General features: G+C 39.0%; 3 protein-coding genes across 3 annotated transcripts; 1 reads left to right on the forward strand and 2 right to left on the reverse strand.

Annotated features, from left to right (window-relative positions):
• Positions 1 to 447: 447 nt before the first annotated feature.
• On the reverse strand, positions 448 to 4,519 carry LOC105397639 (lipoprotein lipase). Its single transcript, XM_038112925.2, has 7 exons — positions 4,414 to 4,519; positions 3,909 to 3,963; positions 2,931 to 3,079; positions 2,199 to 2,270; positions 1,835 to 2,005; positions 909 to 1,257; positions 448 to 571 (listed from the first exon to the last, which is right to left on the reverse strand). Exons 1-7 carry the CDS (start codon positions 4,481 to 4,483, stop codon positions 514 to 516), a joined length of 924 nt encoding a protein of 307 aa, XP_037968853.2. The 5' UTR covers positions 4,484 to 4,519; the 3' UTR covers positions 448 to 513.
• Positions 4,520 to 6,871: 2,352 nt separating this feature from the next.
• Positions 6,872 to 11,212, forward strand: LOC105389754 (pancreatic triacylglycerol lipase). Its single transcript, XM_038112981.2, has 6 exons — positions 6,872 to 7,028; positions 7,457 to 7,619; positions 9,314 to 9,462; positions 9,954 to 10,202; positions 10,491 to 10,824; positions 11,056 to 11,212. Exons 1-6 carry the CDS (start codon positions 6,977 to 6,979, stop codon positions 11,111 to 11,113), a joined length of 1,005 nt encoding a protein of 334 aa, XP_037968909.2. The 5' UTR covers positions 6,872 to 6,976; the 3' UTR covers positions 11,114 to 11,212.
• Positions 11,126 to 14,954, reverse strand: LOC105389769. The gene is made up of 5 exons (XM_038112982.2): positions 14,659 to 14,954; positions 12,734 to 12,877; positions 12,220 to 12,312; positions 11,805 to 12,021; positions 11,126 to 11,566 (listed from the first exon to the last, which is right to left on the reverse strand). Exons 1-5 carry the CDS (start codon positions 14,735 to 14,737, stop codon positions 11,326 to 11,328), a joined length of 774 nt encoding a protein of 257 aa, XP_037968910.2. The 5' UTR covers positions 14,738 to 14,954; the 3' UTR covers positions 11,126 to 11,325.
• Positions 14,955 to 15,341: the final 387 nt, after the last annotated feature.

The following is a 15,341-nucleotide window of genomic DNA, read 5'->3' on the forward strand; positions in this document are numbered from 1 at the left end:
AATAACAATATGTATGACTACTATTCTATTATCTGTAGTATATAGCTTTGTAGGGGTTAATGTTCCTGAGGAGTTACTCTTTCTTAAGAAAAAATAAGTTTCGGAGGACTGCGCTTCACTTACCACGTTTTGTGCAAGTGGTACGGTGGCCTAAAAGTATAAAGGCGGAGTTTTTAAAATAGCGATCCCTGATGATGAAGGGACCAGCTACATCTGTTATAAATCCGGGGACGTGTTGTGTGTGATGTGTGTAGCAGTGGTGTTTATGTGGATGTGCTTGAGCAGCATGTGAGGTTGAGATCGCTATTTTAAAAACTCCGCCTGTATACTTTTAGGCACAGGCCACCGTACATAATCTCTTCATGCTTTTAAAACTGCCAGCCCCGATAATGCATCAGTTCCTACATGCTACATAGGTAGGTATATATTATTAATAAAACTCATAAAGATAGTTAGGTTTTAGATTTAATTGATGAAATATAAAACATTGACTGTTGCACGTATACCGCAGCCTTATCCCCTGGCGAAGGGAGCCTGGCTGTTGGTGCTGAAGATGTAGATACCGGATGCCCTAAAAGAGAAAGTAATAATTTAGTCAAACAAATAAGTTAAATAATCGAACCTCAGAGAGAAATAACGTAAACTTCGAATTAAGTACAGTTTTTTTTGCATAAATGATATATGAAAACTGATTATCTTTATTAGTCTGGAAGAAATTACTCTTAGTAATATGGCCGCCAATTGTGGATTACATTTTGTAATTTGTGTGTTTGAGTGCAATAAATATCTATCTATCGGGAGGCAAGATGAATTTTATTATGAAGCGATCTTTTTTTCGTGTTAAATTAAGGTGTCGCGTTCCTATAAAAAGAGCCTGCTTAAGATATTCCACAAATAAGGCAACTTACTCTGTCTTGACCTCGCTGCCACCAAACACGGCGTCCTTCTCCCCAGTGCACATGAACTCAATGGCTTCCTCATAGGACGCACACTTAGTTCCCACAAACTTGGCGCCTCCAGCGATCTCGCTCCTCAACGACTCATCATAGAAGATGTAAGCATAGAGATGGGAGCAGTTGCTGTCAGACGCGCAGGGGACCTGGAAGGAGCCTCCGCTGGGGTAAAAGTCCAGGTCTCCGAGCGGCTGGTCGTAGCCGAGGATCCCGGCGGTGGTGTGGAGGACCTCCACCACGCCTGCTGCGTCGGCGCTCAGCTTGTTGGGGTGGTGGGTCCAGCCGACCAGGGAGGGGTCCAGAGCTGGAGGTTGTTAAGAATTTTGATTAGCATGATTGTGGTTGAAAGAGGGATTGAATTACTGGTTGTAAGGTAGTGAGGTCTGCTAGATTTGGGAGCTAGAGGGGGATCTAAGGAAATTGACAAAGGTTTTAAAAGTACTTTCTTGTCATATTTCTTCCATTCAGGTTTCCATGCATTCAATATTTAAGTACGATGCCTCTACTACCCTTTCTCACTTTACCCAATTATTTAACTAGATATAATTAAAACTATAGCCTAAACTTTTAAAAATTCAAAGTATTACAACCGCCGGCGTAGGGTCAGACCCAGAAAAATAAAGACAGGGATGGGTAGAAGACCCAGTGGAGCAAGCTGCCTGTATTATCCCACTATATAGTATATAGTTCCACTTATAAAATGTATTTAAAGCCAAATCAACCCAATTTTTCTAGGCATTTAATAACAAAAAATTTGATCAAAATGTTGGTAATAATCTGATGCGCTGATATTAACTACATTAACAAATGTAGTCATTTCCGTTTAAGAGTAATTTAGTGCTGGTAACTGGAACTTTTTGTGTAGTATAAAGGAAGCTTACCAATGATGTGCGGGATGGTAGCCCTGGCCTGCCTGGCGGCGATGCCGGCGATGTGTCCGCCGAGGCCGAAGCCGACAATGCGGATGTTCTCCGCCCCGTAGCCCAAGTTGCTCTCCAGCAGGTTGATGAAGGAAGCCACCACCTCACCCACTTGCGTGGCGTATGCGACTCCTGGGGAATTCATAATGCTGATTGAATATAATGCTCAATCATGCAATTTGTCAAAATGTGGAGCAATTTGATTGGTGGATATCAAATGCATCCATAGCAATGCAACTCAGCACTTTGATGGATAGGTCCCCTTATTGACAGACTTACAATATAAGAGCGTTATCACGCTGAAGCTCGTCTTTCAAATAAATACCTTCTGTGTAGGAGGCAGCGCCGCGGCTCCAGTCGATGGCCACCACGTTCACGTCCGCCACCGCTAGTTCAGCTGAAACATTTATAAGAAATAAATTATAACTTCGCTAAACGAAACAGTGTAAAAGTTGTAGAACAAAGTTATATATAGTTAGAATGATAGTATTCCTGAGTTCCCGAGTAACTTTCGGCTTACTATACCATTGTTGCAAAACTCTGTATGAGAATATTAGCTAGGCAGTGAGCGACTGACGCTAATATATCAATCCTTTCAATACAGCCTCAGCTCAAATCCAAGCCTAGCTCTAGTGTGTTTGACACAGGCACTAGTGAACAATCGATTGAAAAAACAATCGATTGTTCGACCCCATCAGGATGTCCCCAATCTATAGATCGATAGGATCGATACCCCATTTATAACGACACTTCCGGTAATTCAACTATCGATAGACTGTCGAACTATCGGGATTTGCTATCGACAGTGGACTATTAAGAGGCAACTTACCTACCAACACTATAGGAAAAAATAAAAAAATAAAGGCCTACTTTTACCGTAGTTCGTGAGATCATTAACACACCTGCTACATAGTAAAAGTCATCTAAAATAAAATTTCCATCTTGAATTCTTGACAGATGTGTCAAAAGTCAACAAGTAATCCCTTGTATTATAACAAGTGTGTAACAGGGGTGTAAATGATCTAACGGAGTATGGTGAAACTAGGCCTAAACGTACCGTTGACGACAAAAGCGTTGAAGTTCCCGGCGACTCCGTCCTTGGCATCGTGGATGGTGATGACGGTGCGCGCGGCCGGGTCGAAGTCCGTGTCCAGGATGGAGGCCATGGTCGGGAAGAACGGCTGACTCTGGGTGCCCACGTTGGCCCTGGAAGGTATAGATAGATAAATATGTAGAGTATTCTTTGTTTGTAAACCATTGAATAATTATCAATTTTATGTCACACAAAAAAGCGGTCTTATCGCTTTATGAATATATACTGGCTGGAAGGTTTTTTCAGACCTTTGTCTAAGTATGGATGGTAATAAGATTGTAGATACAACAATGATCAAATTTAACGATATCAAAGAAGTATTTGTAAAAAATCGACTCTGAGTATTTTTGTACTTGTAGAATTATAGAATTGTAGAATTGTAGAATTATAGTTATATTTTTGTAAATATAACTATAATTCTCCTGTATGTTTTTTCAGTTTCACTTTGTTAAAATCTAATTTAATACCTTCACAATCAAATAAATCTTATTGGATTGTATTTAGCGTCAATTCAAACGTACCACAACCACACCACGTCGCAGCGACATAATGTGGTTACGTGTGAATAGTGTGACAGCGGCTTTTTGCAGTTGCGTTGTGGCAGCGACAAAATGTCGATGTGGTTGTGTTGTCGCTGTCGTTGCGATGTGGTAACCACGTGGTCGTATGCATTTAATAGGGATAGGAGGTGGCCGCGGTGCCGCCGCCGCGTGGCGGCGTTGCCGACGCGATGTGGTTACGATGTGGTCGTATTACACAGGTGGTCGATGACAACGGCAAAATGTGGCACATGTGAATTGGATTATTCATTTTCAATACAAAATATACGCCCGACCACACGGCGTGGTTGTGGTGTGGTTGTGGCTGTGGTGTGGTTGTGGTACGTCTGAATTGACCCTTAGTGTCTCTTCTACATGTATATAACTAGTTTTCCAGTATTACCTGTTGAAAAGATGCAAGACTACATCTTGTGGGCCGAGGTTGAATCCCGATGTAGCTGGAAAGTGAAAATTGACACAGATTTAGAATCAATTAATAAGGATTATCCTAATGCTATGGTCCTCAACCCCAATCACAGCGCCGTATTTGTCTCTAACCGCGATATAGTGATATTTATCGTCGTCGATAATGGACTTTAGGTTATTTAGGTACTTACGTATACCACTCGTAAAGTTTTCTTCGTTTACCCAATGACTGTGTATTACGTAATTATACGTAACGTTTTTGTATGATGAGGTTTATTCACATAATGAATTACCTATTTATTTGCTAAGATCACCTAGTTTTTTAATCTCAGATACTAAAGTGACAGATACTGAACGGTTCATTAACAGTCGCTGCCGCTGATACGTCACTTAATCGCGGGACAATTGACTGTTGATGAACTGAACCGTTCAAAATCTGTCAATTTAGTATCTGAGATTAAAAAACAGACTTTAGTGCTCACCTGCAACCGCAGCACACAGGAGCACGATGCACTTGGAGACCGCGCGCATTGTCAATTTAACACTTAGCATGAAACACTATCGATTTTTAATTTATACCAATCATACTTATACCATTATCAAAAGATATTAATTGAAAAATACAGATCCGATAATGATAAAAAATCAAGATATATAAATGACTGAGATATAAGTTAGTGATGTACCTACTCTATGATTTTCATAGTAAAGTGGATACAATTAGGTATTCGAATGTGAAAAGTATGGAACATCTGTTTTTAGTCGCAATTTCCAGTTTAATACAAATATAGAAGTAGCTCAGTATGAGGCGAGTACACCTGTAAGTTTAGCGTATATTTTTTTAGCATATCGACCGGAACCTAAAATTCTACCTCAGACGGCAATAAGCCAATAAAACATAAAACAAATACGAACATATAAATTTGTAAAAAAATGCAATATCGTATCGTATGTACTAATTAATCAATCATATTTATCAAAATTGCGTCTTTTTTTCTAGATATCATTGCATCACGGCTGAGGAAATTGATGATGGGATGCCTACAAAACCATGTAAGAGTCAGGCAGTCTTAATATTAACTTAATATGAAACGGGTTTAAAATACGGATGGTAGATATTTTTTCGTATCCCTAAATTTATTAAATTTTCACATCACTATGAAGGCTCCAAAAACAATCTATATTTAAGCAATTATCAAAGGTTCATTAAAATTATCTTTAAAAGATAAAATTGATCAGGAAATGGCGACCGGACATTCGGATTAGTACCGCAACGCATAACTCACCGTATTCACTGATTTACTAAACTTAGGTTTTTGAATATCTCTCATTTTAATATCTTAACCAATGGGTCCTTTAAGACTGAGGTCGCGGAAAGAAATTGAAGTGGAAAAAATACTTACTTCAAATCAAAGTCTATAAGCCCCACTTTCATTATACTCTGCTAGATAACATAACAAGGGATTCGTTCAACAATTATAGGTTCCATAGATTCGTTCGATTGGGTATAGTCATTGGTACATTCAGTACATTGACTTGCTGATGGTATTGTGGTATTATGGTAGAAGATGGAAAGCTCTGGTATCATGGGGTTGTCACAAACAATACTGTACAGGTGTAGTGATAACGATTGAGCCTATCAAGATTTGATAAGCTACAGGATGTAAACAAGCCGAAAGAGGGTAATTCTAAAACACAACTTATCTTTCTACAACTTTTGTGGAATGTTCGCGAAAAAAAGTTGCTTCTCTATATAGAAACTTTCTTGGTCTCTAGGAGTTGTAGGAATGGAACATTATCATTTATTATTATTTGGATGAACAGAGTGTGTGAAGAAAGAAAGAAAGCATCGATTGTCTATGAAAGGAAGTTGGACTCGATGAATGGAGGATACATAGAGAAAAGAACACTACGTTGGAGGATAAGCAAAAATGTAGTTGTGCTCAAATATAAATTGTATTAAAAGACGTTTTAACTAAAATAAACGAGATTCAGTGTTTAAATAGTTTTGGTTTTCATTTCCACCGCCTGGTCCCACAATTTTGGGTAAACAAATCCGCTAGGGAGGGTGCACCAATATTAAACTCACTTGTTACCACAGTTTACTTATTTATTACTTTTACAACACTTTCACCTGATCATTCCACAATTAATAAGAAATAATTGTTTTGCTCGGCGCAAAACAACAACAAGCGCATAGCTAAAGAGTAGAGTAGCACATCCACAGTAAAAAATATAAAAATTTCAAAACTTTATGTTGAATACTTATAAAGTGTTTAGAATAAGAACTAAGTTTATCACTGAAGCAAAATTTATAAACTTAGAAATAATTAAAGATAAAATATCAGTCTACTAGGTAAGTACATGGAGATAGAACCATTTCACAAATTATAAAAGGCTGTGGGGAATAAAAGGCGGAAGAATTGTAACCAAATAATAAAAAAGTTTACTGTACTTTACCGACGTGCCACGTACCTACGTCCGACATTATGAACGAAAAGACTTTTTTTCTTCTGTCAGCCAGGCGTTAGCGAGCTCGAGACAGAAGAAAAGATAGGCAGATTTTTTTTAAAGCATGTAGGCAAATAAAAAATTACAATTAAAGTATTTTTTAAAGCTTTTAGATTTTTGATAAAATTGCTCACAAAATTAGAGCATTATCGGTAATTGCAAAGTCGTTAAAGTCTGCAAAAAAACAGAACTAAATTATTATTAATTAAAATTACTCTATTTGCACCAAAACAGAACAAACGAACTACAGGATTTAAATTTACCTACTACAATATTAAAAGTGAAGTCAAATCTTCAGTATCACAATAATTCATTTTGATACTGAAGATTGATTACTTAATATAAACCTTTACTACAAACAAAACGAGAAGAACTGATAAAATTCCTTTTTGTGCTTAAAAGCTGATATAATCTGGCCAAATGAAGAAGTTATCTGATAATAAGTAATCGTTAATCGTAATTGATGAATCGCATTCTTGCGAGCCGCGATATAACACGTAGCGTTGAACCTCAGGGTGCAGTTTTGGTGTAATCATGATGAGAGTGACAATCTTCGCTGTAGCCTGCGTCGTCGGGCTTGCCACTGGTTTGTAGTATTTTTTGCACGGTATTTTCGTGGGTATCATGGACATACGTATTATGTATCTTAGTTAGCTTAATTATTGCAATTCTAGATTCTTTATTTATTATATTCTCCTAAATAGCAGATTTTACTGCGCCATCTGTGTTGGTTTACGGTAGAACGCGTTAAGCATTAAGTCCTTCCCATCTAATCTGTAAAATGTGTCACTTTTCACAACATGCGTCTCATAACTTTGGTTTTTTCATAAAAATATGACTTTTTTTATTACATACAGATAATATTTTAAAAAATGCAATGTCATGCGATGCGTTTATTTAACGTTGTTGGTGAATTCGTTTAATTCGCCATCGTTTTAAAATACCTGCTTAAGAGTGTTTATTTAAAACACTTTGCCTTGACTACCTCTATTAATCAATTATCTCCCACCCCAGGCAGCCCAGTCCTGAGGAAGTTGGAGTCCGGTCCCAGGTTCCAATATGAGAAGGACGCTACAGGTGAAAACCACCTGGTGGACACCTGGGTCACGCTGGACAACATGGCGGAGTCGGCCCGCTACACCCCTGAACTGCAGAACATCTACCATCTGTTCACCAGGTTTGTTATTGCATACGTCTTCTAAATGTGCTATGCTTGAGGTTTCTCTAAGCGTCCACCTGTCGGTATTGTTATTACCATCCAAATGGATTTTCATAAATGTAGGGAGAAACGGCGTCGACAATCCCGATGAAATGTGAATTACTGTACAAAGAATATTGATTGGATTGGATTCGTTGCGTACGATGCCAAAATTGGAAGCTTACCTTATATGACCGAATCCGAAATGAAGTAAATCGTCAGAAAACTTACGTTATCCACAAATATTTCATTTCATTTCATTTCATTTCGTTTATCGTTCGTATCGTTTACAAATATTTTTTTTAACACCTGTAAGCGTGTTTTACTTCACATTTTCCGCAGCAAACAGATTATTATCCGGTTCCAATGATATTATACAGGGTGTTGCAAAATTTGTATCTAAGCCCGAAACTGAAATCAGAATTCGGAAATTCGCGATTTTTATTTTCCATAGTAAAAGTCACGTGACCAACAAAGTTTCTATGGAAAATAAAAATTATTTTACGCGAATTTTCAAATTCTGATTTCAGTTTTGGGCTTAGATATAACATGCTGCACAAGTAGGTTTCGGCCTTTTTGCAACACCTTGTATACTCACGAGAAATGAAAAAGTTCAAACTGCTATTGAATTTTCCATAATAATATTATGTCAGTAGAACGTTTTCATTGCTCGTGAGTGATTATCCGGTACGAGCATCATGAATGGAAAGCGTAGAAGGTTCACTGTAGGATAAATCCATATAATAGGTTCTTGTGGTGCACTCTTTATGTTGAAGCCAGTCACGGTGACGTCTGACATATGTATTCTATAGCAGGTAAAACAGAAAAAATAATTAACCTAAAGGTAAAGCACACATAAACGTAGTATGCTGTGATCTTTAAGCATCCACCAGACTACTCGCGAAGTTGATCGAGGTTAGGCGAATACGAGAATAATTATGAAGAGCACTTCGTCTTATTTCGTACAACTTTACCCAACTCTACTTTACTTCACCGAAGCATCAAACCGATTACTGTGGCGGAAGTTTAATAAAAGAACAGAAATTTGGATCGGATAAGACTTGTCTAAGATGTTTTCTTACTTCTCCCTAAGTAAATATCCATGTTATTATTATCATTTTCACTGATTACGATTGTATCTTGTTTACAAAAAAACATTTAAGTAATTATCGAAACGTGCACTTAGCAAATACAATCTAATCTAAGAGATTATATACGTAAGTAATTAACTGCGTCAGTTATGAATCAATGTTATCATTATTTATGTACCTACCTACCCACATTACGTTTAGAGTATACAAATACATAAACTTGGGTTAAGTTAATTACATAATTATAAAAACTTTTGTATTGTATGAAAATACTCTGAGCCTTATGTAACTTAGTCCTGGATGGTCTCTAACTCGACCAACGAACGAACGAGAATTATCACTCATCGGCACGCTTAATACAACGAGATAGAGACGTGGCTATAGCTCTGTAGATATGCTTTTCTGAAGTTTTGGAGCGCTGCGCTAACTACGACTGTATCTCGTCGTATAATAGCGTGCCGATTGCACGTTTTTTTTTGTTTGTTCGATTGTCGATTATCAGAGTGACCCCCTAATCCTTCTATCCTCATGCAACCGGTCCTACTGTGTTCAAATCTTAAAACCAAACTTCAACTTCCACAGGGAGAACCCCACAGTAAGCCAGCCGCTGCTCATCAACAACGTGGCCACGCTGCAGTCCAGCAACTACAAGAGCTCCCGGAGGACCATCGTGCTGCTGCACGGGTGGAGGGACAGCATCGTGTCCGACTTCAACACTGTCATTGTGCCATGTAATTATATGAGTCTTTAGGATTACAAAATTAAGTTGTGGGACTTTAGTTCGTATGCACTTATGTGAAGGGCTACCGATTCCAACCAGTTCAGTACACATGCCTTATGTTACTCCTTAAAAGAAATCTGTATGAAGTATGAACCGAAGTGTATCTACACTGCCGTGCCGTTATCAGCATCCATTTAAGATATTTCCGCGCCTTTTATGCCATTTTTTATTATTATATATTATATTATTTACCTACATCTGAAAATTACCAAACAGTTTGCCCGATTTTAAAATCATATACCTACCATCAGCAACTCGTTTCACGTGCGCGATTTTTTAGCAACCGCGCGGTCAGGCGTCAAACAATCCAAAGCTTTACAGCTTTCCCCCGCTACTGGCTGATTCCCTAACAGTTACCACACAAGACCTAACCACCCAATTAGATTGTGGTGCTGGACACCGAATAAAGATTTTTAAAAATCTTTTATAAATTACCCCCAGCATTCCTCGAGGCGGAGGACGTGAACGTTCTCTGCGTGGACTGGAGCGCGGGCGCCGGCAGCATCAACTACAACACGGCGCTCGCCAACACGCTCACCTCGGGCGTGGCCGTCGCCGACTTCCTCAACTGGCTGATTAGTGCCTCTGGAAGTGTCCCCGTGCAGTTCCATATTGTTGGTCATGGGCTGGGAGCGCATCAGGCTGGGATTGTTGGCAGGAATGTTCGCGGCGATGTCGCGTATATTACTGGTCAGTATCAGTATCACCAGCCAGGCCTTTTTGTAAAATTGTTTAGTACTTATGAATGATAACGACTGAAAAGTTATTTGGAATCCCATTTGGAGCTGAATCATTTTGGAAACTAATCTAGATAAGAGTAAAATGTTACAATAGACTCACGTCCAGCAGTCCGACATTTAAGACTGCTAGCGCGTAGAAAAAAAATGGAGCAACAGTGTTTTTCTATAAGTAGTCATTCTATCTAGTTATACCATTATTAGTAGCCATATCTATAAAACTTATCATCTCCTTCCCCAGCTTTGGACGCAGCTCTGATCGGCTGGATCAACCTGAACGACCGCTTCCAGGCCGACGACGCCATGTACACGGAGGCCATCCACACCAACGCCGGCGTCAACGGCTACGTCTCCGACTACGCCCATGTTGACTTCTACGTCAATGGCGGCGAGTCCATGCCGGGATGCAACAGCCACGCCTGTGACCATGCCCGAGCTATCTTCTACTTTGCTGAGTCGATCACCTCGGGAGGGTTTAGGGGAAAGCTTTGTGTGAACTACTTGGCTGCTATGCTGGAGTCCTGCAATATCCTGCCTGGTAGACTGAACATGGGAGGCTTGAAGTCTAAAGTTGGGTGAGTGCAACAGTTATTTTGATTGTAGGTAAATTCGATGCAATAATTATTATCTGAGATATCTGGTTGTAATAAGACTAAACACAGTTATCCCATGCGATAGTCCTCTCAAGTTTCAAAACATCTGTATGGGGTTGATGGTACGTGAAGGTATATCAAACGCTGATTTTAACATACCTACCTATTAATATAAATAAGTAGTTACTTAATTGTTAATAACCATATTTTCAGATCCCGCGGAGTATACCTAGTGGAAACCAACCCCAGCCCCCCATTCTCCCGAAGCTAAGAACATCCACGATAATTGTGTAAAATTTTATTACAAATCAAATTCTTGTACCTTAACCTAAGCGTACAGCAGTGCGTAAGGAATAAATAATACTTAAAACTAAATAGTTTCATTTGAACTTAAAACTAATTGCTAAAGCTGGCAAGCCGTACAATTAACACAAATGCTTGTTTGTACTACATTAATTAAATAAGTAGGATTGCTTAGTTATATCACAATAGGTTAGGATGTTTGAGATTTTTTGGGAGTCTCCTGGCGGCTTCCCCTTGGCTGGGTTCGGGGGCTGCGGTGGTGGCGTTGGCTGCTGCTGGCTTGCCGTTCAGTTTGTTAGGGAGGTCGAGGAGGCTGCTCAGGAAGGCCACTCCCTGCTCCGCAGTCTGGTAGATCCCTTGCAGCAAGTTCTCGGCGTCAATTCCACCCTCAGTCTCTTCCTCTGGGCCTTCTTCAGTCGTTCTGTAATAAGAAAGTATGGATTAAAAAAGGGAAGAAAAATATTTTTTAATGTAATAAAGCTATAGGTACTTATTTAAATGAAAGAGGACTTGATACTATGTGGTTGGTTGTTGGTTCAACGGGACCCTAGAAAAATTCCGACTGTTGGTCTTTCAAACGCTTACTAATGATGATCAACACCTGGAGACTTCCATTCCATCTTATCTGACCAAACCACTTCAGTTTTAAAAACACTCACTCTTCAGTCTCCGCGGGCGGGTCTTCCATCTCCATGCCCTCAGCGGTAGACTTGAAGCAGCCGATAGGGAAGTCCAGCTGCGTCTCCCCCAGCAGCCGCGGCTCCAGCTCGAGACAGCCCCGGAGCCCGTCGGAGGTGGGTGCGAGGTCACTGAACTTGGCGCACAGTTGGGCGAACTTGCCGAACATGTCCAGGCAGATCGGGGCCGGGTTCGCTCCTAGAAGGGGACAGGGTTTTATTCGTGGATTTTCCGTCGGCAGGTCTATGTAAGTATCCAATTTTGTACGTGACGTTAACTGATAAAAATCCACACACACTTACAACATACAGTATACACTTTTAAACACAAAAGTTATTCTCGATATGCATTTGATAATCGTATTGATAATAGAAAAAAAAGCTTAGTAAAAATTACCTTGAATTTTGGAACTATGTAGCAAGTTCTTCCCGTATGAGACGTTTACTGAAAATCCATCGTCCGGAGACAGATACTTCATGTGGACACAACCTGAAAACAATTAATTATTCTTTACAATCATGCAAAAGTAGCTTTTCGTTCTTCAATTCAATTATTCTTCATTGCGTGTTGGTGGCAAATATGTCGGTAGAGCTATACGAGGTTTTGTCACCGTGGTAAAAGGATTCGCCAGTTAATTTAGCATCAGGGTGCGACGAACATTATTTAATGAATTGATGATAAAATGTGGCCTAACTTTAGACAAATTGTTTATTTTATGCACGCCGAATTATAATAACATGTGAAAAAAAGTTTAGTGTCTAGTTAAAATATTAACACATCGGTCTATTGGACAAATTTGTCACTGCAAAGTATAGCACACTTTATGACAGTGTAGTAGCGTAGTTCTGGATAAGCCCATGTAGTAGAGACGTTCTGAAGACATTCCTACTATGCTCCTGATGGTCCATACCTGGTCCTCCGAGGTCCACGAAGGTCATGTTGAAGTCCACGCAGCACACACACGCCGGTCCCTTGCACAGGCAGTTCCGGTTGTTCTGCTCCTGTCGGTCTTCAGGAGAGAGAATCTTGTCCACGTCGAATTTCTCAAGCAGTTCTGGGAAGAGAAGTATGGGTTTAATGTTGTATGTAAATATATATTTTAGATTTGTCTAAAAAAGGTTGGACATAGAATATTTTAAAATCATGATCAAATCAAATCAACAATCAGACCCTGTTAGATTTTGAACATATTCAGTATTTTAGTGATACTATAAAGGTACATCATATCGAATCATATCGATACCCATAGCTGTAAGGGCACATGTACAAAGTCAAGGCGCGATCCGGATAGTAAAAGCCGTCGACACGAGAAAGTTGCTCCACAAGTATGTACCGATCGGGTTTCGAAAGATATCGATCGAGTCAGGGAAAATTATTCTTTCCTGTGGTGCTCTTCATACATGATTTAAGCTCTAAGTTCACTATTATGCAAACGTTTTCATCCCATTTTTTTAGGTTTGTTCGTAGTTTTATCACCCACTGTTAAATAAGATTTAAATACTTAATTAGATATATCAGTGAATTGTTTAAGATGCAATATTATAAAATACATTTTGAAATAAACGAACACACAGTACAATTTATAGACTGTTGAGAGAACAAAAAAACATGCAGCTTTATCGCTCAAAGTAACTTTTTCCAGTCAACCCAGTTTCTGTTTTTTGTGGAAGTTGGTCAGTACTTGCCTATACGCGTATACTCTATACGTAAAGAGTACGTTGACCTAGCAACGGGAATTTCAATGATAAAAATAAAATTCAAACTGTGTTGACTTATTTATTCTTTTATAAGTGTTTGAGTTAGAATTATAATAATAGAAGAAAAAAAGTAAGTTAAATCTCAAAAATATACCTATGCGTACAATATTCTTCATAAATTAAGTTTATAATCCAATTTGATTGATTGATTAAATTTGGTAGTTACACCTATATCATGTCTGGTTAATAGCCAATGACTACATGGATCAGTGGGCGCCAAGCATTACTGTTAACCGCTTCAAACTGAGGAAGTATTTTGAAGAGGAACGCCTGAATAAATAAGTGCAAATGTAGCTCTTACGCTAGAAGCGTTAAGAGTGATTAAGAGTCCAAGTTGTTGCTAGGAATACTGGGTTAACATTGGACAAGCACGCAGTTCGTTAGGTTTTTTTGGCAATAGGTCTGTCTGTATGATGTAATGTACTTTCCCTGCGGTTTTACTTTCACTACGTTGCTCTAGTAACGTTTTGGTTCTATGCTCTTTGTCCGATGTTATGCAAATTGTTATAGCTGTTATGTTGTTGAGCTTTTGTTATGTTTGTGGTATATGCGTTGTTCGTGGTATTAGGTACTAAATACCTAGGTAATAAGTTTCTTATACGCAAATAAATATGAAACATAATTCTAATTAAAAGAGACGGATAACTTTAATTTTATGATATAATTGGCCTATCTATAAATACAATAACAATATGGGGAACTTTCTCCAGAACAGGTACATCGTAGATAATGCTATAACATAAAGTTTGCCTTTGACATTAACTTAATTTATTTTTATTTTATAATTATAATGCCCTTAGGTATATCCTCAGGATAAAACTATAATTTTAGTTCCTATAGTACTAAAACTTGGTATTTATGGTATGGAGTGTAATTAATATTTGTTTACTACTTCACAAAGTATATTTACAAAGTTCATGCAAAATCGGTCGGAAAACTTTCTCCGTAGCCAACGGTTGCACTTGACACTTTTCCCTCAGCAGTTATTACCGTCACGTCTTGACCGCGGCTAATGGGACCTCATTATCGGCACCTTATCTATCAAAAATAGCAATTAACTATTCAAACAGGTACTCACCCAAAACGGTGGCGGCGCGGCAGGTCGCGATCATCGCAGCGAGCAGGGAAAGCGCCAATAGAAACCGATTGGCCGACATGTTGGGCCGATGACGATGACGATTGGTTCACACACGGTTCGAATTTTGAATTTGTGATGTAGTGTGCAAGCGCCGGCGTGGTGCAAGGACGACAGCGGTCTGAGCGCCGGCGGGAGAGGCGGCGGCGCCGGCTCCGATGCTCTCTCTCGTCTGTTCGTTTCACCGCACCCACAATAGAAGGTGAAATTTAAATAAACCATAACACTCGCTTGCTGTGGGCAATGACATGCACCGATGAGCCCGCGGTGGTGCAACGAGAAAGTGAGTAAACGAGCCGAGGGTTCTGGGGATTAAGAGATTTGTTTGCTCTCAAAATAATTGCTCTTGGTGGACTCGTATTTAGTGAAAGTAAGCTTATCGATTCAATTTCTACTACGAAATATGATGACTCAATATTACACAACCAGTTTGAAAAAATGAAAAATGAAAAAATGAAAAATAGTTTATTGTTCAAAAACATTACAGTACAATAAAATAGCCAGAGCCCAGTTTAAGCTAATGATATGCTAGGTATAAATTATATTGTTGGTCCGATGTATGTCCTGTATAAATAGGGTTGATATAATTATATCAGTGAAGAATACAATGATTCAATGATCTGCTG

The sequence above is a fragment of the Plutella xylostella genome, chromosome 5, assembly GCF_932276165.1.
Source record: "Plutella xylostella chromosome 5, ilPluXylo3.1, whole genome shotgun sequence".
NCBI classification, from domain to species: domain Eukaryota; kingdom Metazoa; phylum Arthropoda; class Insecta; order Lepidoptera; family Plutellidae; genus Plutella; species Plutella xylostella.

Coding starts and splice junctions, on each gene's coding strand:
- LOC105397639 (XM_038112925.2), bottom strand. CDS start 4,483: ATGCTAAGTGTTAAATTGACAATGCGCGCGGTCTCCAAGTGCATCGTG. Junction 3,964..4,413: donor CCTGTGTGCTGCGGTTGCAG/GTGAGCACTAAA, acceptor TTCACTTTCCAG/CTACATCGGGATTCAACCTC. Junction 2,006..2,198: donor CGCTGCCTCCTACACAGAAG/GTATTTATTTGA, acceptor TGAATTCCCCAG/GAGTCGCATACGCCACGCAA.
- LOC105389754 (XM_038112981.2), top strand. CDS start 6,977: ATGATGAGAGTGACAATCTTCGCTGTAGCCTGCGTCGTCGGGCTTGCC. Junction 7,029..7,456: donor CGTCGTCGGGCTTGCCACTG/GTTTGTAGTATT, acceptor CTCCCACCCCAG/GCAGCCCAGTCCTGAGGAAG. Junction 7,620..9,313: donor ATCTACCATCTGTTCACCAG/GTTTGTTATTGC, acceptor CAACTTCCACAG/GGAGAACCCCACAGTAAGCC.
- LOC105389769 (XM_038112982.2), bottom strand. CDS start 14,737: ATGTCGGCCAATCGGTTTCTATTGGCGCTTTCCCTGCTCGCTGCGATG. Junction 12,878..14,658: donor CCGCGCCGCCACCGTTTTGG/GTGAGTACCTGT, acceptor TTCTCTTCCCAG/AACTGCTTGAGAAATTCGAC. Junction 11,567..11,804: donor CCGCCCGCGGAGACTGAAGA/GTGAGTGTTTTT, acceptor TTCTTATTACAG/AACGACTGAAGAAGGCCCAG.